Raw genomic sequence first — 19,133 nt, 5'->3', positions numbered from 1 at the left:
ATGAATCTGCTAGAGACTGGGTACTTGAACATGGTCCATGGCATGTGCATAATAAGCCCTTAATACTTAGGAAATGGGAACCTAACCTGAAAAGCCTTAGCTTCAACTTGTCTAAAATCCCTATTTGGGTACAATTGTACAACGTTCCCTTGAACTATTCTCTAGAGCAGGCTTAAGATATATAGCAAGTGCCATTGGAGTTTCAATCTCTATGGACTCGATTACTGCTGCAAAATCAAGGCTTGAGTTTGCAAAAGTCTGTGTAGAAATAGTTGTTAAAGATACAATTCCTAAACACATTGAGGTAATTCTGAAAGATGGGCAAACAACCTCGATCAGTGTAGAGGTTCCTTGGCTACCCCAATCTTGTAGAAGATGTAATGTATTTGGACATAATGAAAAAGGATGTTTGCTTAAAGTCAATACGAATCCTACTGTTTCACAAGTTTGGAAGAAGAAAGGAGAAATCATTCCCAATTCTGCAGCCATTCATGTTGGAGGGATAGAAGCTTTACAAGAACCTGAAAAAACAAAAAATCATGCCACTACTATTACTGAAGCAAATAACCAAAAAACCACCGACTCATTTGCTGCATATAGGCAAGTTAATGTTGCTGGAAGCGATACTAATGTATTGAGTAAGGAGGTTGATGTTCATTGCAGCATTAATGCTCCAGTTAGAATAGATAATCTTAATTCATCTAATGAAGCTGCTAACAAGCAAAAAGATGACGATACAGATGTTGTCTCGCTTCAAGCTGTTGTTGCTGCAAGTGACCTCTTAATCGTACAGCCTATTAAAATTGATGAAATTGATAAAGCTCAACCCACTATGCTTAAAAGGAGTCGAGGCAGACCTGAAAATGCTAAATCTCAATTTTTAGGGTTAACCAATAGATTCGATATACTTAATTCTGCTGAAGAGATTCCTAATTGTTTAGAAAGCTTGCAAAGAAAACCAAGAGTTGCTTCATTGGGAGTTGCAAACTTAGTGAAAGAACTTAAATCAAAAAAGAAAGAACAAATTGATAGAGCTAAAGGTCTTAAAGTTGGAGGTCAAGGGGGTCCTTTGGGATCACCTTCTCAATGATAGTCAGCTTCTGGAATATTAGAGGACTTAATAGTCCTCTAAAGCAGAATAAAGTGGTACATCGAGCCACTCAAAATAATGTTGACATCCTTTGTCTTTTTGAGACTAGAGTTAAGGTGGACAAAGCAGAGGTTATTTTCACCTCTAAATTCCAGAATTGGAATTATTGTTCTAACTATGATTTTGCTTATAATGGTAGAATTTGGGTTCTTTAGAGGAAATGTATTAATCTTTCTATCATTCAAATTACCGATCAATGCATTACTGTTAGATGATCTCACCTTGGTTTTCCTTTTTTTATCTCGATAATTTACGGTAGTAACGATGAGATTGCTCGAAGACAGCCCTGGCATAGCTTACAAGAAGTTGATTCTACTGTTAATAAGTCACCTTGGGTCCTAGGAGGGGACTTTAATATTATCATGCATTCTCATGAAAGTTCCGGCCATGATGTCATTGGTCATTATCTCACTTCCGATATGAAAGATTTCCAGGATCTAGCTAATGAGCTTGAACTCCATGACCATCCTTATTTTGGTCCTTCTTACAATTGGAGTAACAAGCAAAAAGAATTTTTCCTTGCAAGAAAACTCGACAGGGTCATGATAAATTCTAATTGGGCTTCAATCTTTAGAACTTTTTTTTGAGTTTATTACTCTAGGGGTCTCGGACCACTGCATGTCTCTTACTTGGCTTTCTAAAGAAGTTCCAGCTAATAGGACAAAGCCATTCAAATTCTTCAACTTTTGGACTGCTCATCCTTGCTTCTTGAATGAAGTAAGACAATCCTGGCTCCATCATGCTCATGGCAATCCTATGCAAATTCTCCTTACTAAACTTAAAAGAATCAAAACTTGCCTTACGAGATTTAACAAGGAGAATTACAACAATCTCTAGGCACGAGTAAAAATGAAAAGAAGCGAGTTGGAACAACAACAAATCATCACTTTAAAGGGAGAGGAAGCAATCGATAAGGAACTTTTATTACAAGAAGATTTTAATACTTTAGAAGATGTGGAAGCTTCGTTTCTCAAGCAAAAGGCAAAAGTGCAGTGGATTAAAGATGGAAATAAAAACTCCAAAATTTTCTATTCGACGATTGCTTTTAAAAATAAGCGAGATACAATCCGTGTTCTTATTGATGAACAAGGCAATCGATTGGAGTCCTTTGATGCAATGCCGAAAGAAATTGTCTCCTTCTTTTATATTCTGATTGGTACAGCTGACAACATGGTAAAAGAAATTGATCCTAACCTCCTAAAAGAATTACTCAATTACTCACTGCCTTCTGAAGACTCAGCAAGCATTGTTAAAGAAATTACTAGAGAAGAAATTCAGAAAGTTTTTTTTGCCAAGGTAATGATAAAGCTCCAGGTCCCGACGGTTTCACTCCCTACTTCTTAAAGAACTCATGGAATATAGTGGGTGAGGATGTTGTTACTGCAGTCAAAATTTTCTTTCTTAATGCTACAATTCATCCTGCTTTTAATTCCACTATTATTGCTCTTGTTCCAAAAAAAACCAAATCCGAGTGCAGTTAAAGATTACCGGCCGATCTCTTGTTGTTCTGTTATCTACAAGATCAGTACTAAAATCATTGTTAGAAGATTGACTGATTTCCTCCCTGAGATTATTACTTAGAATCAAACGACATTCATCAGAGGAAGGAGCATTATTGATAATACCCTTCTTGCTCAGGAGATAGTAAGAGGATATGGCAGAAATTCTATCTCCCCAAGATGCGCTTTGAAAATTGATCTGCATAAAGCTTTCGACTCCATTTATTGGGGATTCATCTCACAAATTCTTAAAGTACTCCAACTTCCTCATGCATTCATTGCATGGATCGAAGCTTGTTTTACAGGACCAAGGTTTTCCATTTCTTTTAATAGGACATTAATTTGCTACTTTAAAGGTGCAAGAGGCCTAAGGCATGGAGACCCTCTATCCCCTTAGCTTTTTGTTCTTGTAATCAATATTTTATCTTGAATGCTTAATTTATCTGCCGAAATAGGAATGTTTGATTATCATCCTAAATGCAGGAAAATTGGCCTTACTCATCTATCGTTTGCCGAATATTTAATGATCTTTTGCAAAGGCAATATTGAATTTGTTATTGGTGTTCTCACTATTCTTGATCATTTCTATGGAATCTTTGGGCTTAAATTGAATACTTCCAAATGTGAGATTTTTGCTGCGGGGATTACGTTAAGAACCATTGAGGAATTAAAACTGATTATTGGGTTTCATATCGAAAGACTTCCTGTCTGTTACCTTGCACTACAATAAATTTGTCAATTTATGAAAAAAATTTCTATATGACGTTACATATATCGTAACAAAACATATTATAATGTGACATTTTTTTTATTTTTGTCATATTTATTGATTAATGATATATCTTTTATGACAATTTTAAAAATGGTTATTGATTTTTGTCACTATAAGTTTTGCGCCAAAATCTTCCCACCAAATTCTTTGGTGGGAAACCTTTTAATGACATTTAGATAAAATAATCACGTTATAAAATCGTCTCCAAAGAAAAATATGTATTAATGATGATTTATTATAATGACGATTGAATTTGAATTAGTGGCGTTGCACATTTGTCACTAATATATTTTATTCGTGATAATTTAATTTGTCATATTTTATAAGACACTAAAAGTGACATTTCATTATTGTCACAAAAATAGCTTTAGCACGACGAAATCAATTATTTGTCATTTGTTTTTATCCCTCTTTTTTATATGACGATTTTAAAAGACGTCATGAAATTATGTCTTTTAAAATCGTCAGTTAATGTTAAAAATAAGATAATCTAACAACCTTATTAAATAATGCAATTGTCCATACCCATTTCAGCAAAATAATCATATGATGGAGTGACCAAGTGAGTGTAGGGTGTGCCTTGTAATCTTCTTACACCCATTTTGTATTTATCATTCTTTAATTCTGGTTTAGCCCGGCTGAGTGATAATTTAACATTCCCCTCTAAACGATCCAGTTGTTCAGACATTCCAAGTTTCCAACAGCTAGCTCTTGTATTTGGTTTATCATTCTTTAATGCTGGTTTATCATTGGATTTTTAAAGTTTTCTATTTGGTTAAACTATATTATATATATGTCAATTTCACTTAGAAAACATTTTAAAAATCATTAAAAATGATTTCTCATAATTATAATTTTTTTATTATGCTTTAAGGTAAGTTGTGCGAAATTTAAAAAAATTCACGAACGCGACACCCGCGTTAAACGCGATGGCATCTGTTATGTCCGCAACCGCGATAACGCGACGCGATCGAAAACGTGACCGCGAAGACTATTTGATACCCTGGTTTCTTCTACTACTAAGATCATGCATATTCATTGTTCTTTGAAGACACTTCGCAAGAGGGATCATAGTATGAAAGGAATATATTGCTCAAATTCAATCTATTTATGATAGTCTTGTTGCTTCAGGTAATCCTCTAACAGAGACCATGAATATTTCTGCTATACTTTCTGGTTTATCGCCAGAATATGAATAAGTGGTGGCTGTTATCACGTCAAGCCAAAAGTCGTACAAGATTGATGGTGTTTATAATGTGCTCCTTGATACTGAGGTGAGACATCTCAAGTTTTTGAGCCAAAGTGCTTCGGCTAATTTGGTTCAGAATTCAACTCGTAGTGGGCTGATATTTTTTGGCCCAACCAATGCTTCAATGAGTCAAGATTTTTAAGGGGTTACCCTAACTATGCTTCTGGGGTGTCAAACGGTGCTGATTTTGCTTCCGCAATGTCAAACGACGCATATGATGTTCTTGGAGGTTACGGTGGTAGTGTTTATGGGGTTTTATCTGGTATAAATCTAACGTTCTCTTAGAAACCTTTTCAGGATCGTCAAAGGCTTTAGGGGCACGGTTTTAGGCAACAAGGAGCGTTTAAAGGTATTTGGGTTGTCTTTCGTGGACGTGGAGGCCGTGTTTATAGTCGACCTCAGGTTCAATGTTAGATTTGCGACAAGATTGGTTATCTTGCGAGCCAGAGTTATTTTTTATTTGATCAATCGTTTGAGGGTTTTGCTAGGTCAAATAATTCTTTGAATTTTCGTTATGTTGCTGATGAGTTTAATGATGAATCTTACAATGATGAGTTTGTTCCTAGTGCGAACTCCGATTATCATGATGTTAACGTTGTGACAATTGCAGATGGAGTTTTTGGTGTCTTTGGTTATGGGGATACTAGTATCCCGATTCTAGAGAGACTACCCATCTTACTCCTGATGCTGGTAACTTTCTTTGTTCTATTCCTTATCTTGGGGCAGGTATGGTTTCTGTGGCTAATGGTATGGTTGTTCCCATCTCCAAGATTGGGAAATCAGTTTGAATTCTCAGTCTAGATCGTTGGTTTTAAATAATCTATTACATGTTTCTACTATTAAAAAGAATTTACTGTCTGTTTCAAAATTGAAGGATTTGGAAACTCGACAGGTCATTCTTCACAGTTTGGAAAGTTAGGGCTTGTATGAGTTGTCCTCTGCTGGTTGTGTAGATAAGCTTACTGGTTCTAGGGATGGTGAGATTGCTTCTGGTTGTGTTGTTGTTGACTCTAATAGTGTTTTGCTTACTAAGTTCTGTAGATTCTTTGCATACTTCTAGTGATGTTAAGTATCCTACTGATGTTTTAATTCAAGATTCATGTGCTAATACTGTTGGTGGTACTGTTTAGCTATGGCATAAGAGACTAAGGCATCCTTCTGTTCGTGTTTTAGAGAAGTGATTGGAACAATGTAATATCTCTGTTGATAGTAAATTTCTATTTTGTGATGCTTGCAAGTTAGGCAAGAGTCATAAACTTCTGTTTCAAAAATTTGTCTCTCTTTGTGATCAACCTTCACAACTTGTACAAATGGATTTTTGGGGACCTGCTCCTTTAATGTCTAATAATGCTAGCTATTATATTAGCTTTGTAGATGCATGTACTAGGTTTACTTGGATATATTTTTAGCTCGAAAGTTTGATACTCGTAATGTTGTTATTTCTTTTCATGTGATGGTTGAACGACAGTTTAATTGTAAACTTAAAATAGTGCAATCAGATTTTGGGACTGAATTTAAAACGTTTGATGCTTATTTTAATCATCATGATATTATTTTTCAACATTCTTTCCCACATACTTCGGAACAAAACGATATTGGTGACATTATATATGGTGACAATTTTTAGTTTTGCCACTATATTGGTGACATTATATATGGTGACGTTATGCATAATCATCATTCATAATATTATTAGGTAACGATATATTATGTCACTAAAAATGTGACAATATCTCTTTCGTCACATATAAGTTGATTTAATGCATTATTTTGATAATAAATTATCTAACGAAATCTTATTTAATTTAGTGACGTAACCAACTGTCATAGAATATAAATTATAAAGTGGCGTTATGCATAAACGTCATTCATAATATTATTAGGTAACATTTATATTATGTCACTAAAAATTTGATAATATCTCTTTCGTCACATATATGTTGATTTTAATGTATTATCCGTGACGATATAAATCATCAATAATGAAATTTTACATAATCTAGTGACATAATTAGTTGTCATTGAATATTAATTATATAATGACATTATATATAAATGTCATCCATGTAACTATTAGGTGACGATATACTACGCTACTAACAATGTAACAATTTTCTTTTCGTCACGTATACAATGAAATTATTGTGTTATTGGTGAAGATATGATTTATTAATGACGAAAATGTATATCATTTGGTGACAAAAGTAATGTCATTGAATGCAAATTAAACTGTGACGTTATCCATTAGCGTCACTATATATTTAACAATACATGACGATAACACATACATCGTCACTTTTGACATTTAGTGACACACCTAGGGTGATGATCGTCGTGACTGACTTTTACGTCACAAAATACATCTAGTGACATAAATTGAAGTTTTAGTGACAATAACCTAGATGCCACTAATAAGAAAATTTGTTGTAGTGTTGGTATTCCTCTTATCACCCGCAAGCTTACCGAAAAGGACTGTCAACCTTTAATTGATAACATCAAGCTCAAGCTTCATCACTGGACTGGGAGAAATCTCAGTTATGCAGGGAGATTAGAGCTCATTAGATCAGTCTTATTCAACGTCAGCAACTACTGGTGTAGACAACTTGTTTTGCTAACTTTTATTCTTAAGAAAGTGGAATAGATTTGGTCAAGGTACTTCTGGAAAGGAGCAGATAAATCTGTCGCTGGTGCTCGTGTGAGCTGGGAAACTATTTTTCTCTCCAAATCTGAAGGTGGCCTAGGCCTGAAGAACATTAAAGCTTGGAATAGAGATTGCCTCATTAGTCTAATTCGGAAAATATTGGCGGGAGATGGGTCACTGTGGGTTGCATGGCTTAAGGCCTATGTTTTTACGGAGCATGACTTTTGGAACTTCCGAGATGCTACAAATGTAAGTTGGAGTATCAGCAGAATCTTAAAATCAAGGGTTGATGTAACATCCCAAATCTGGGTTAGTGACTAAAATGAGAATTTTTGAAATTTGGGGATCAATTTAGGAAAATTGAAAAAGTTTAAGGATTTAATAAGGATATTTCAGTATTGGATTAAATGGTAAATATGAAAGGATTATAAGGGTATTATGGTAATTTAGTTTGAAAGATATTTTATCTCCCTTATTTAAGGAGATAACATGTGGGAATAGAGATATCTGGAAGCTTTCTTTCTTCTTCTTGCTTTCTTCTTCTCGTGGGTTCAAGCTCAAGTCTATAAGGTAAGTTTTCTTCAGTTGATTAATTTCTTGAATTTATAAGTTGGGATGGAGTATTTGGGTATTATATAAGATTATATAAGCTTAAAACATTAAGTAGAGAAAATTTGAAGGGAAATTTGATTAAGGGTTGAGAAATGAATTCTTGATTTAAAGAGGTTTTTGAAGTTCTAAGGATGGATTTGACTTGTCAAATGATTAAATAAGAAGTTAGAGGTGATAGAATTAAATTTAAAACACATGGAAAATTTGATGAAATTCTTTGATTCAAGAATTATGGTGAATTATAAGATATGGTGAAGTGTTATAGTATTATAAGAAGGTTTAAATATGTATGGATAAGTTTTAAGGTATAAGGAGGGATTAATAAGTAGAATTTGGGGTTAAAACAAGACATTTTCGGGCTTAAAATGTAATTTATGGGTTGTGTGCATCGATGCACTCTCAAATAAATAAACATCGAGTACAGTTGGTGCATCGATGCATGAGGAGTGCATCGATGCATCCCCTTAAAATGGAAACATCGAATGTAAATTGTGTATCGATGCATGGTAGTGAATCGATGCACCTGTTAAAGAATGCATCGATGCACTGTAGAATGCACCGATGCACTTCAATGGGAAATGGAATAAATCTTTCTTTCAGTCTAAGAAATTATAGATTATAGTATATCAATGGGATAATGATAGTATAAATATATTATTGTGTAGACATCGATCGAAATCAAAGTTCGGATAGGTCGACAGAGTAAGATACACAAAGAAAACAAGAGCTTAAGAGTGCTCATTGAGACCAGGTGAGTACATGATAGTAAGTGTACATTATGTTAAGGAATTAAGACTTGCGATGAGTCAAATTCCGATATTATATGATATAAGTACTAAAGCATAAACATGTAGTGATATGGTGTTAGATGTATGGTATATAAGTAAATGTATATGTTTAATTGTTGAATGCATTTTTATGTGTGAACTATGTAAATGCCTGTATTTATGATAATAGGTCATGTGATTATGAGATATATGATAAAATATATGTGAAAATAATATGACTCATATGTGCTTCTATTAGAATGCTATATGATATGTTATGTATGTGAAATGAATGTCATGAATACATGTTAGTATAATAAGATAGATTGGATGTTATAATTGAACGAAGAGATTGTATGAGAACGTGTATATACGAATATGTGTTGTATGATAATGATCTATGAGATATTGATAATAAGACATAAGATTACATGCATATGTAATATAAGTTAAAAGATAAGAAATAATATGTTATATGCATATGAGAAAAAGGTATATGTGAACTATGTGAAATGGGATAAAGAACTATGTGAAGTGACCATATGTGAAAAGGATGAATAATGTGAATTTCATGGAAAATGCTATGTGAAAGTAAACTACATGATTATGTGATATGAATATGTGAATGTGTAATGAGGTAAAAGATAATGCCCATGTCATGTGTTATGAGAGCTATAGGTATAGTTGGCATGCTAAGAGTCGAGGGTCTACGTGGTCCTTCGGGATATATGTGTTATATGTGGTCCTTCGGGACATCTACGTGGTCCTTCGGGACAAATTCTACGCGCCCCTAGTGGGATTTATATGAGTTGTGGTGACAGTATTGTACACAACCTCTATGTACTCACATACCTTAAGTTCTCAATAGTATACATGGGCTTTGAAAAGAAAACATAATTTGATATAATGATATATGTGTTTCTCTGGAAATGGTATATGTGATATGTGACATGTATAAGTGATAAGTTAGGATCATATGATAATAATGGTAACAAGTGCATATGGGTAATGGTTATATGAGATGCTATGTGGTTATGTATGATATGATCATAGTAAATATTAATTTATTGTGGTGTTTTGTAGTCATATTATATGATTGGTTTTATAAGTATGTAATTATGATATGTATTATATGACAACTGCATGTATTTGTTAGGTTACATTGTGCCTTTACATGTCTCACTAAGTCTATGACTTAGCATGTAAGTGTTATACACGTAGGTGTGAAAAGTCAGAAGATCAAGCTTCGGATTCGTGAAGCAACATACCTCTGCACAAAGTTCAGATCAGAAATATTTTGTAAAGTATGTCTCGTCATATAATTTAGTATGTTGGCATGTAACTAAGTCATGATATATATGTACGCTCTGATGGAGTTTGTTAGGGTTTTAAATAGGTTTATGTAAAAGAATTACTTTATAGAATAAAAGTTTTAAATTTTCTATGGTTTTTATAAAAGTACATACTTTGACTGGTCAATGTGACACCTAGGACTCGTATCTGAGTCGGGTACGGGTTGGGGGTGTTACAGCTAAAGCTCTTCCAATTTTTTCAGCCGGTTCATCGAATGTTAAGGAAATTTGGTATTTGATTCGATTCAAAGGGCATAATGTTTCATGGCACAAACTTATTTGGTTTCCATTGCATATTACAAAGTTTAGCTTGATAACTTGGATGGCTTTACTGAACAAGTTGCCTACTAGAGAAGCCTTCTTCGAATGGGAATTAGCACTGATGGTCTTTGCGTTAATTGTAGCAACTCTTACGAGACAAGGAACCGTCTCTTTTCGTAATATTCTCTGGCAGTGGAACTCTGGTATTCAATTTTGAACCTTAACGGGATGAAGACCACTTACTTATCATGGGAATGAATGGTTTTAAAAGCATGTTCATCATGGAAAGGGAGGTCTCTTCTTACTACCATTTTGAAAATTTCTTGGACTGCTTTTATTTACTCTCTGTGGCAGGAAAGAAATCAGAGAATATTTCAAGGACGGCGTAGAACAATCGATTGCTTACTCAAAGATGTTAAAGACGTTGTTGAAATTCGTCTTAGGGGAACAAATATTAATAGACTAGACAATACTAACTTAATGTTTTGTAATGCTTGGGGTATAGTCTAACCAATCATTTTGTAGGCTGTTATTTTGATTCTTTCATTGTAGATTGATAGATTGGCTGTAGCTAAATCTTGATTTGGGTAATAAAATCAGAATTATCCAAAAAAAAATATTGGGGGAAAAAATTTGAACAATTTCTTGATTTGTACATGCCGTCCTTGCGAAGAGCCAAGCTAATCTTCTCTGTATGGTTCCAATTTTATCGAATGTTGCGAAGGGACGATATCAAGGTGGCTCTTTCCTCTATATGAATACTTACAGTGTACAATCTTTAGTGGTGTGAGATATTTGGTTCGTTTCTAACTGAGGTCCATCGGATGGTGACTGATCCTTTGATTATGAATGGATCCCAGTTCGACACGTCAACCTGGCTTCAGGCAATCTCAGTTGATCACTTATCCTTAAGCAATTACTAGCTTAGAAAAAAAGAGGGTAAATGAGGGTTTAATCCTAAGCTTTGTAATGTTGTCCAATTCAATCGCTAATTTCTTTTTCTGATTCATATCAGTCTCGAATCTTAAAAGCTCCCTAAAGTTTCATTTCTGAATTTAATCCCTAAAAATATTTAAATCAAGAAAATGTTAGACCAAAGCTTAATATGTATAGTTTCAAAATAAAAAGGACCTCAGTAACAATTATATCAAAAAATTGAAGATTACGATTTAATCCATCTAGTTATATAATTAAGGACTGAAGAATAATTGAACCTAAAAAAATAAGAGAATGAAAACTTAATTTATTTAATTTAAAACAAAAAGGACTTGCAAAATAATTAAATTTAAAATATTTTAGAAACAGAAACCCCTCCAATATTACACATAAATAGGGATAGAAAAAAAGTTGGTGAGGCTAGATTTTCCGTCCACTTAACTCGACCCAAAAATTATATATCTTACTCGAATCTAACCTGAAAATATACACGTTCCACTTGATCCAAATCTCATCCGTCTTTTTGATATAAATTAAAATCCAAATTTTTTTTACCTTAAATCCGAATCTGATCCGATTCTAACACAGACTCTAAAAAACCTAATTCGACAAAACCCGAACCTAAAATTCTTAAAAAGAATATGACCGGATTGAATCGAGTCGAGTCAGAATCTATCACATTCGGATTCCACGCCTGATAGGGAAGCGGTGGCGGGTTAATGAACGTTGCTCTTGGTGAAGAATCAAACCTAGAAAGCTCTAGACTCGATGAAGAACAAAGGGGAAAGAATAGGGGAAGGTGGCGGCATTCAAGTAGGGTTCTTAGGGTTTCTTTTAGATGCTGGAAACAAGGTGAAAAACAAGATTAGAACAAGATAAACAAAAGATAAAGAACTTAAAAATAAAAGTATGATAATCAAGAAATCAAAAAGATCTCCCTTGTGAATGTGGATGGCAAAGGTGATGATGATAATGATGGATTTGCGGAAAATAGATGGATAATGTCCTATCGAGCCCTCCTAGTCGCAATGAAAAGGCAAACACGATAATATGGCTCTAACCAACCCTCCTAGTCGCAATGAAAAGACAAATTGAAGTGTGAAGATTAATCTCCCTCACAAGAACTTGAAAGAACTCCAGGAGAAGAAGCTTCGAAGGCACAAGGCAATCAACACTTGCAAAAACGAACTCTCGTTGTATTATTAATCAAAGAAATCTTGATTACAAAGTTGAATGAAACCTCCTTTATATAGGGGTTGAGTTCTAAAAGTCCTAAATAACTAATGAATAAAATAATAATAAACTAAACATGTCCTAACTCTAATTCCTAATAAAATAATAATAACTAAAAATAATATTTTAACCCAACCTTAATTCCTAATAAAATAATAAATCTAATCCTAAAAGATAATACATCATCCTATATTAAATTATATTACAAATAATCAATAAAAATATTGAAAATTCGTAATATTTATAAAATCTCGTATTAATCCCGTATAGGATTTTCTGCATGCACCATCTTCAGTAAAATGGCCATTTCTTGAGTTCCCGATATTGGATTGATGCGATTCAAGAACCTTTGGAAAGATAAGAGACATACGGTCATATCTACAGAGGAAATATTAACCAAATAAGATCAGGATCCCATTCAAAAAGTCATCGTAAGTCTGCTTCTGTTATGATCTTCTTTTCCAATGCTTGGATGAGTGGATCATTTGGAAGAGTTATTACTTCTTCCTTTGATGTGAGCCTTGTGATGCATGTATCATCCTCCCTTTCTTAAAAAATATTCGACCTTGAATCTAAAACATTAAAGGGAGCAACATTAGAATCATTTTAATGATTCATTCACATTATACTTACCGAATAGATATGCTTTGAATCTTCGAGACTTTGTTCTTCTAATAGGTTTGAGTAGAAACATTAGTCCAAAGAAGCATGTATTATGGACTCTGGTGCATGTATCATTTCCCCACTCCTCAAAATGATTCGTCCTCGAATATAAAAATCCAAGAGAAAGAGACTTAGATGTGTTGAAAGGAAAACTTGTGAAACATTTACCAGGATCAATGTGATGTGTCTTTATGCGTTTCAGTCGAGATTTCTTCTTTGTAGGAACTGATTTCTTGTAGTATTGAAATCCTCTTTTGTATACAAGTCTTGTAATATGATGTTTAGGTTGAAATTCAACATGGTGTTGACCACTGTTTGCTTTATGTATGATTGCTTCAGAAAATTTCTCCATGGTTTAATTCATGTGTGGTGAGAATGAGTGTTTAAAAACCATGTCAACTGGTTTGTTAAAGTAATCCCTTAAGTCTCCTAAGTGTGGTTCATGAATTAATAATTCTCGTCAGGAGATTTATGGATTGTAGAACCTGTTTAGTTGGCAAGGAAACTCATATACAAGATAAAACTCATTAAAAGCACTTTTAAAAGCATGGGTAGAAATATCAGAAATATCCGAGTTATCGTGATATACATCTTTTATATGTTCAATTCTTGGAATAGTAGCATGCTTAAGAGTATACCTTCATGGTAATGCATCATCTAATGTGTTTTGCTTACCTCAGTCAGTTATGCACTTAAAGGAGTTGTGTTTAATATGGATGACAACTTCATGAGCCTTACCTTGTAAGAAGGAGAAGAAGTATGTTACAATGTCATTAAAATGAGTAATAAAATACTTACCTTTTAACTCCCATAAACCGTGACTCTTCATTGATATGGCATAGTGATTAGGGCTTTAAGGTGATAACCCGTCAAGAGGGTCACCTAATATTATTCGACAACTCTTGGCTATGGAAGATGGTGTGGGCCAGTCTCGTGTTGCTTTTACTATTTCATCATTTACATGGATTTTCTGTGCACGAATTATAAAGCCTGTAGAGTTGTTCAAATCATGTTTCGTCATTAAGATGGCGTCACGACTAAGGTTTTCCTGGATGTAGCCTTTTTGTAACAAATCCAACTCTTTGGTTTCTTCGAGATTGTATGTTTGACGAGGTATGATGTAACCTTGAATTAGATTGGTTTGGCGTTATTTTCCTCTTTTCAAAGGTAGTTCGTTAGGTAGATCACCTAACACTTCTCGAAAATCCTATAAAACAGATGAAAACACACTAGGCAAATCCTTGTTAATGTTAGAAATTGAAACAATTGATTCCCTAAAGCGAACAAGGATGCAAGGCTGTTAGTAAAGAAGGTTATCTCTCAATTCTTTTGTGCTCACACATAGATTTTGAGTCATTCTTTTCTTCTCACATTTAGGTTCACTCACCTCCCATGGGTCATTATTCTTTTGGCTTTTATAACTAGTGACCTCTTTTGCTTTTGACTCTTTCTCAACTTTTCCTTTTTTTGCTTTCCCTACCTCCTCACAAATTATCATTTGATCTTTAGGGACTGGAAGTGTGACATTCTTTGCTGGTCGTTCTTTCTTCTTGTTAGGTTTTTCATCTCTTGGCTTTTTTAGAGAAGATGGAGTAGAAGATGAGAAAGGATTTGAAGGATTACCTTGGTAAGAGGATGAAGTACCTTGGTAATGTTCACTGAATCGAGATCTCCTTTGGATTTGTGCTTCAATTGTCATTGCTTTCTGTAGTGCATCTTCAAGTTTTTCGTACCCTTGTAGATCAAGAAGATCAATGATATTTGAGTTTAAGCCGACGATGAATCTTGACACGGTGACCTCTTCTTTTTCGGTTATGTTAGCCCTATTGAGTAAGGACTGCATCTCCTTATAGTACTCTTCAACTGAACTTCTACCTTGTCGAAGTCGGTCTAGTCGTAGTTTAACTTCTCGTGTATAATGTTTCGGTAGGAATTGCTTCCTCATGGTTTGTTTGAGGTCGGTTCAAAAAGTGATTTTTGGAATTTGGAAGTTTTGGATAGTTTTCCTTGTTTGTATCCACCAAGTTCGAGCATATCCTTCGAATTGTGTGGTGATGAGGTGAACTTGTTTAGCTTGGGGTCAGTCATGGTATGCGAACATGAGATCAACTTTTCCTTCCCATTCGATGTACCTGTCTGGATCATTGTCTCCTTTGAAAGACGGGATCGTGAACTTTGGTTTTGCAAAGAGTTTGGGTGCTTGAAAATATGGTTGTTCTCGCCCTGGTACCAAAAGTTCAACATTATTTGGTCTTGGATTATGGTTTGGTAGATCCAGTTGTGGTTTTTGTTGTTCTCTCATGATTTCATCAAATCTTTCAACTTGAGTCGTGAGTCGGGAAAGTGTGGCTAAGATAGCCGTAAGTGTCTTGTTGTTATTGCCGCCCATCCTGAATTCTTAACACTCAAAAGAAAATTTTAAAGTAAAATAAAAATAAAAGGAAGAAAATTCAACAAAGCAAGAAACCTCACAAGTCACTCCAAGAAAGTAACACAACGAGAGGCAAGTAAGCCGATCTTGTACTCTTTAAAACTCACTTTACCAAGTAGTCTTCCACAGTTCGTATCGGAGTTTGATTACTAGCAAAGGCGATAAGAAAACCTAAAAGTTCTAAGAGGCCAAACAAGGGCTAGACTCCAAGAGAACGAGAATGCAAGGAAGGAAGAAGTATGCAAACTCTTTAATCCTACTAACACAAGAAGGATAATGTGTTAGATAAAGCAAAAGAACAATAAAAAGGAAAAACAAAAGAACCTAAATCACTAGAGTCAAAGAAAAAAAGAATCAACCCATAAACCTAGAAAACGCTGGATCAACTTGAGCAACGTTTTTGAGGGGGTTACCGGTGTCCGAAAATTTTGGGAAAATTCTTGAATGTCTTTCAATGCGTCAAAAAACCACCTGTAAAATTTCAGAACCAAATATCTTTAGTAGTATCCAGCGGACTCTGTTGAACGGTGAGTCCTCAAATAATCTGTTTTTCTTGATTGCTTTGTTCGAAGGTGTTATTGATCTCCAAATATTCTAATTTTTTGTGTAAATGATCTTAAATATATGATGTTGCAATCTGGAAATTTTCACCATGAAATTCCTCTTGTAGAATTTTCAAGAAATTCGACAAGATCCTAGACCAAATCTGCCGATGAAACTTGAAGAATGTATTTGAAGGCTCTAATGAACTCCGCTTTGGGTTAATTTCGGACTGGATATTTATATTAGGATGAATATGATATCTGGAGAAAATCAACCCTAAATACATTCGTTTTCAATTTTTTTGAAATTTTGGTTTTTTTGTTTTGTGTGCCTTTTTTGTTTTTTTTTTGAAAAAAATAGCAAACTAACATGAAGGATTTGAATCTAAATTAAAATTAAATAAAAAGAACCTGAAACGATGAATCTTCTCTGGACTAGCTCCGTTGGGATACCTTGACGGTTTTGTGTGCAAGAACAAGCCAGATTGCTTGCTTCTTTCTAAGAATCGGCCCAAATCTGATACCAATTGATAGGGAATCGGTGGCGGGTTAATGAACGTTGCTCTTGGTGAAGAATCAAACCTAGAAAGCTCTAGACTCAATAAAGAACAAAGGGGAAAGAATAGGGGAAGGTGGCGGCATTCAAGTAGGGTTCTTAGGGTTTCTTTTAGATGCTGGAAACAAGGTGAAAAACAAGATTAGAACAAGATAAACAAAAGATAAAGTGTCGTAACCGTTTTTCGCCCGGGCGGGGAAAGACCAATATTGACTGGGGTTTTCTCTTTAAAAATTGTTTTGAAAGGTAAGGAGTCGCCACCAATCATTTAAGGTGAGATTGGAACACCATAAAAATTGGATGATTTTAATAAAACATTTTGTTTTTTTTAATCAAAATATCGAGTTTTGTGGTCTGCGAAAATCCAAAAATCAGGTTCGGGAGTCGGTTACGCGTGGGGAAGGATTAGCACCCCCACAAGCGCCCAAAAATTGGTACCTAGTTGATTACCCTATATTTAAAATCAGAAATTTGGAGTTTGATCTTTATTTAATTTAAAAATCATTAAGGATGCAAAGTTGAAAAGGGTATTCGTTTATCGAGACCGATAACATTTGCCCCCGAGCATAAATGCGAGAGATCAACTATTGTGCCTAATAACCGAATATTACCTCATTTTTAGAAAACATGATGTGATTTTGAAAAGGATGTCAACTTATTCAAGGAATTACCAGTAGTCACCCCCTGAGAACGATCGCGGGAGATATACTATTAATTCCTTAATAAGTGAACAATGCCTTAGATTTGTAAAAAAAACAATGCAATCAAACAAAATTTTATTTGTCCTAATTAAACTAAAAGTAAATTAAGGCTTATTCTAACTTAAAGTGTCAAATTATGAAAATTAAGGAACTTAGGGCTCAAATCTGAAATGTCAGTTCTAGTATTAAAGTTTAATGCTATACATTAAAATGGATTAAATATTCACGTATTAGAAAAAAAAATTCGATAATTTTAAAATGATCGAATATCACCCTTAGTCAATTTATTTCGATTAGAGTCAAGAGATGCTTATGAGGCTATCATGTAAAATTAATTAAGATGTCATGCAAAACATATGTACACATAAATGTATTTAAATGAAAATGAAAATACATCAAAAATATTTAATTAAAGATAAATAAAAATAAGATACATGCATCAAAACATAATAAGGAATCATCATGTGAACATAAAAAAAAACAAATGAAAGAAACGTGACCCTTAAATTAAAACAAATTATGGACAATAAATTATAATAAAGAAAATATTATGATAAGAAAGTATATTAAATCAAACAAATCAAAGCTTAAATTAGGGAAACTAGTGGGAAACAAATAGTATAATGATTACATATATTATTAAGAAATTAAACATCATACGTAGCTTACATTATTAGAGTGAAGAAACAAACATTACAATGATTCCATATATTATAATCAATAAAAAATTAAACCACTATAGCTTAAATTAAGGAAATAAGTGGGGAAAATATTATAATAATTATATATATATTATAAAAAAAAACAAACTACTATATCTTAAACAAACAAAAGTGTTTGGACCAATACTAAATTATCAACCAACTAAAATATATATATATATTCATAGATTGATGTTTAATAAAAATAATGCATAAATTATATATATATTATATATATATATATATATATATATATATATTATGTAAATTAATAAAATAATTATATATATACATATAAGTGTTACGCATGTTATATATGCTATTATATATATTATAATATGGAATAAAATAAATATACATTCTACATACTATATAATATATATTATATATATTTATATATATATATATTTATATATATAATACACTAAATAATATATATATATATATATATATATATATATATATATATATATATATATAATATATATATATATATATATATATATATATATCCTTACAAAAATATGTTATATACCGTATATGTTTACAAACTACAAAGTAAATGGCATAAAATATATTATGAGAATTACCAACTTTTAATATATAATATAAAGGTAAAGTAATCATACATAAAATATATATAAGACACCACCAACGTGGGTTAATAAACAAACATATCACATAATTAAAAGAATATTACTTTAATCATAGGGAACAATTATCAATACTACACAAAAAGTAATTCTATTACTAAAGTTAAAGGGATCCGATGCTGAATATTAAAGATACAATTTTACCAATTATTTATCTCAGCCGATATTAATGAAATAAGAATAAAAATTACAAATCAGGACAATAATTTTGAAACCGAAATATAAAAACTGCAAAATCGATGACCAAAGTGCAATACGAGGTGAATGTAGGGGATTAAACTATGATTAAATCAAAATTATAAAACATAGAGAAAAATGGAAAAAAATAATGAAATTGGTCCCTACTAGTGACTATTTGTAAAACACGCTAAAATTAGAGTCATTTAAGATGCAATTATACCATTAAATTAGCCT

General features: G+C 33.2%; 1 protein-coding gene and 1 non-coding gene across 2 annotated transcripts; one reads left to right on the top strand and one right to left on the bottom strand.

Annotated features, from left to right (window-relative positions):
- The first annotated feature begins 211 nt into the window (after positions 1–211).
- On the top strand, positions 212–1,090 carry LOC120172756. Its single transcript, XM_039180143.1, has one exon. The coding sequence runs from the start codon at positions 212–214 to the stop codon at positions 1,088–1,090; it is 879 nt and encodes a 292-aa protein (XP_039036074.1).
- Positions 1,091–10,930: 9,840 nt separating this feature from the next.
- LOC120172799 lies at positions 10,931–11,031 on the bottom strand. The gene has a single exon (XR_005520998.1). It is a non-coding gene; the product is annotated as a U6 spliceosomal RNA (small nuclear RNA).
- Between the last annotated feature and the right edge of the window lie 8,102 nt (positions 11,032–19,133).

The sequence above is a fragment of the Hibiscus syriacus genome, unplaced genomic scaffold (assembly GCF_006381635.1).
Source record: "Hibiscus syriacus cultivar Baekdansim isolate YM2019G1 unplaced genomic scaffold, ASM638163v2 tig00111877_pilon, whole genome shotgun sequence".
NCBI lineage: Eukaryota > Viridiplantae > Streptophyta > Magnoliopsida > Malvales > Malvaceae > Hibiscus > Hibiscus syriacus.
This window is presented reverse-complemented; position numbering and strand designations above follow the sequence as displayed.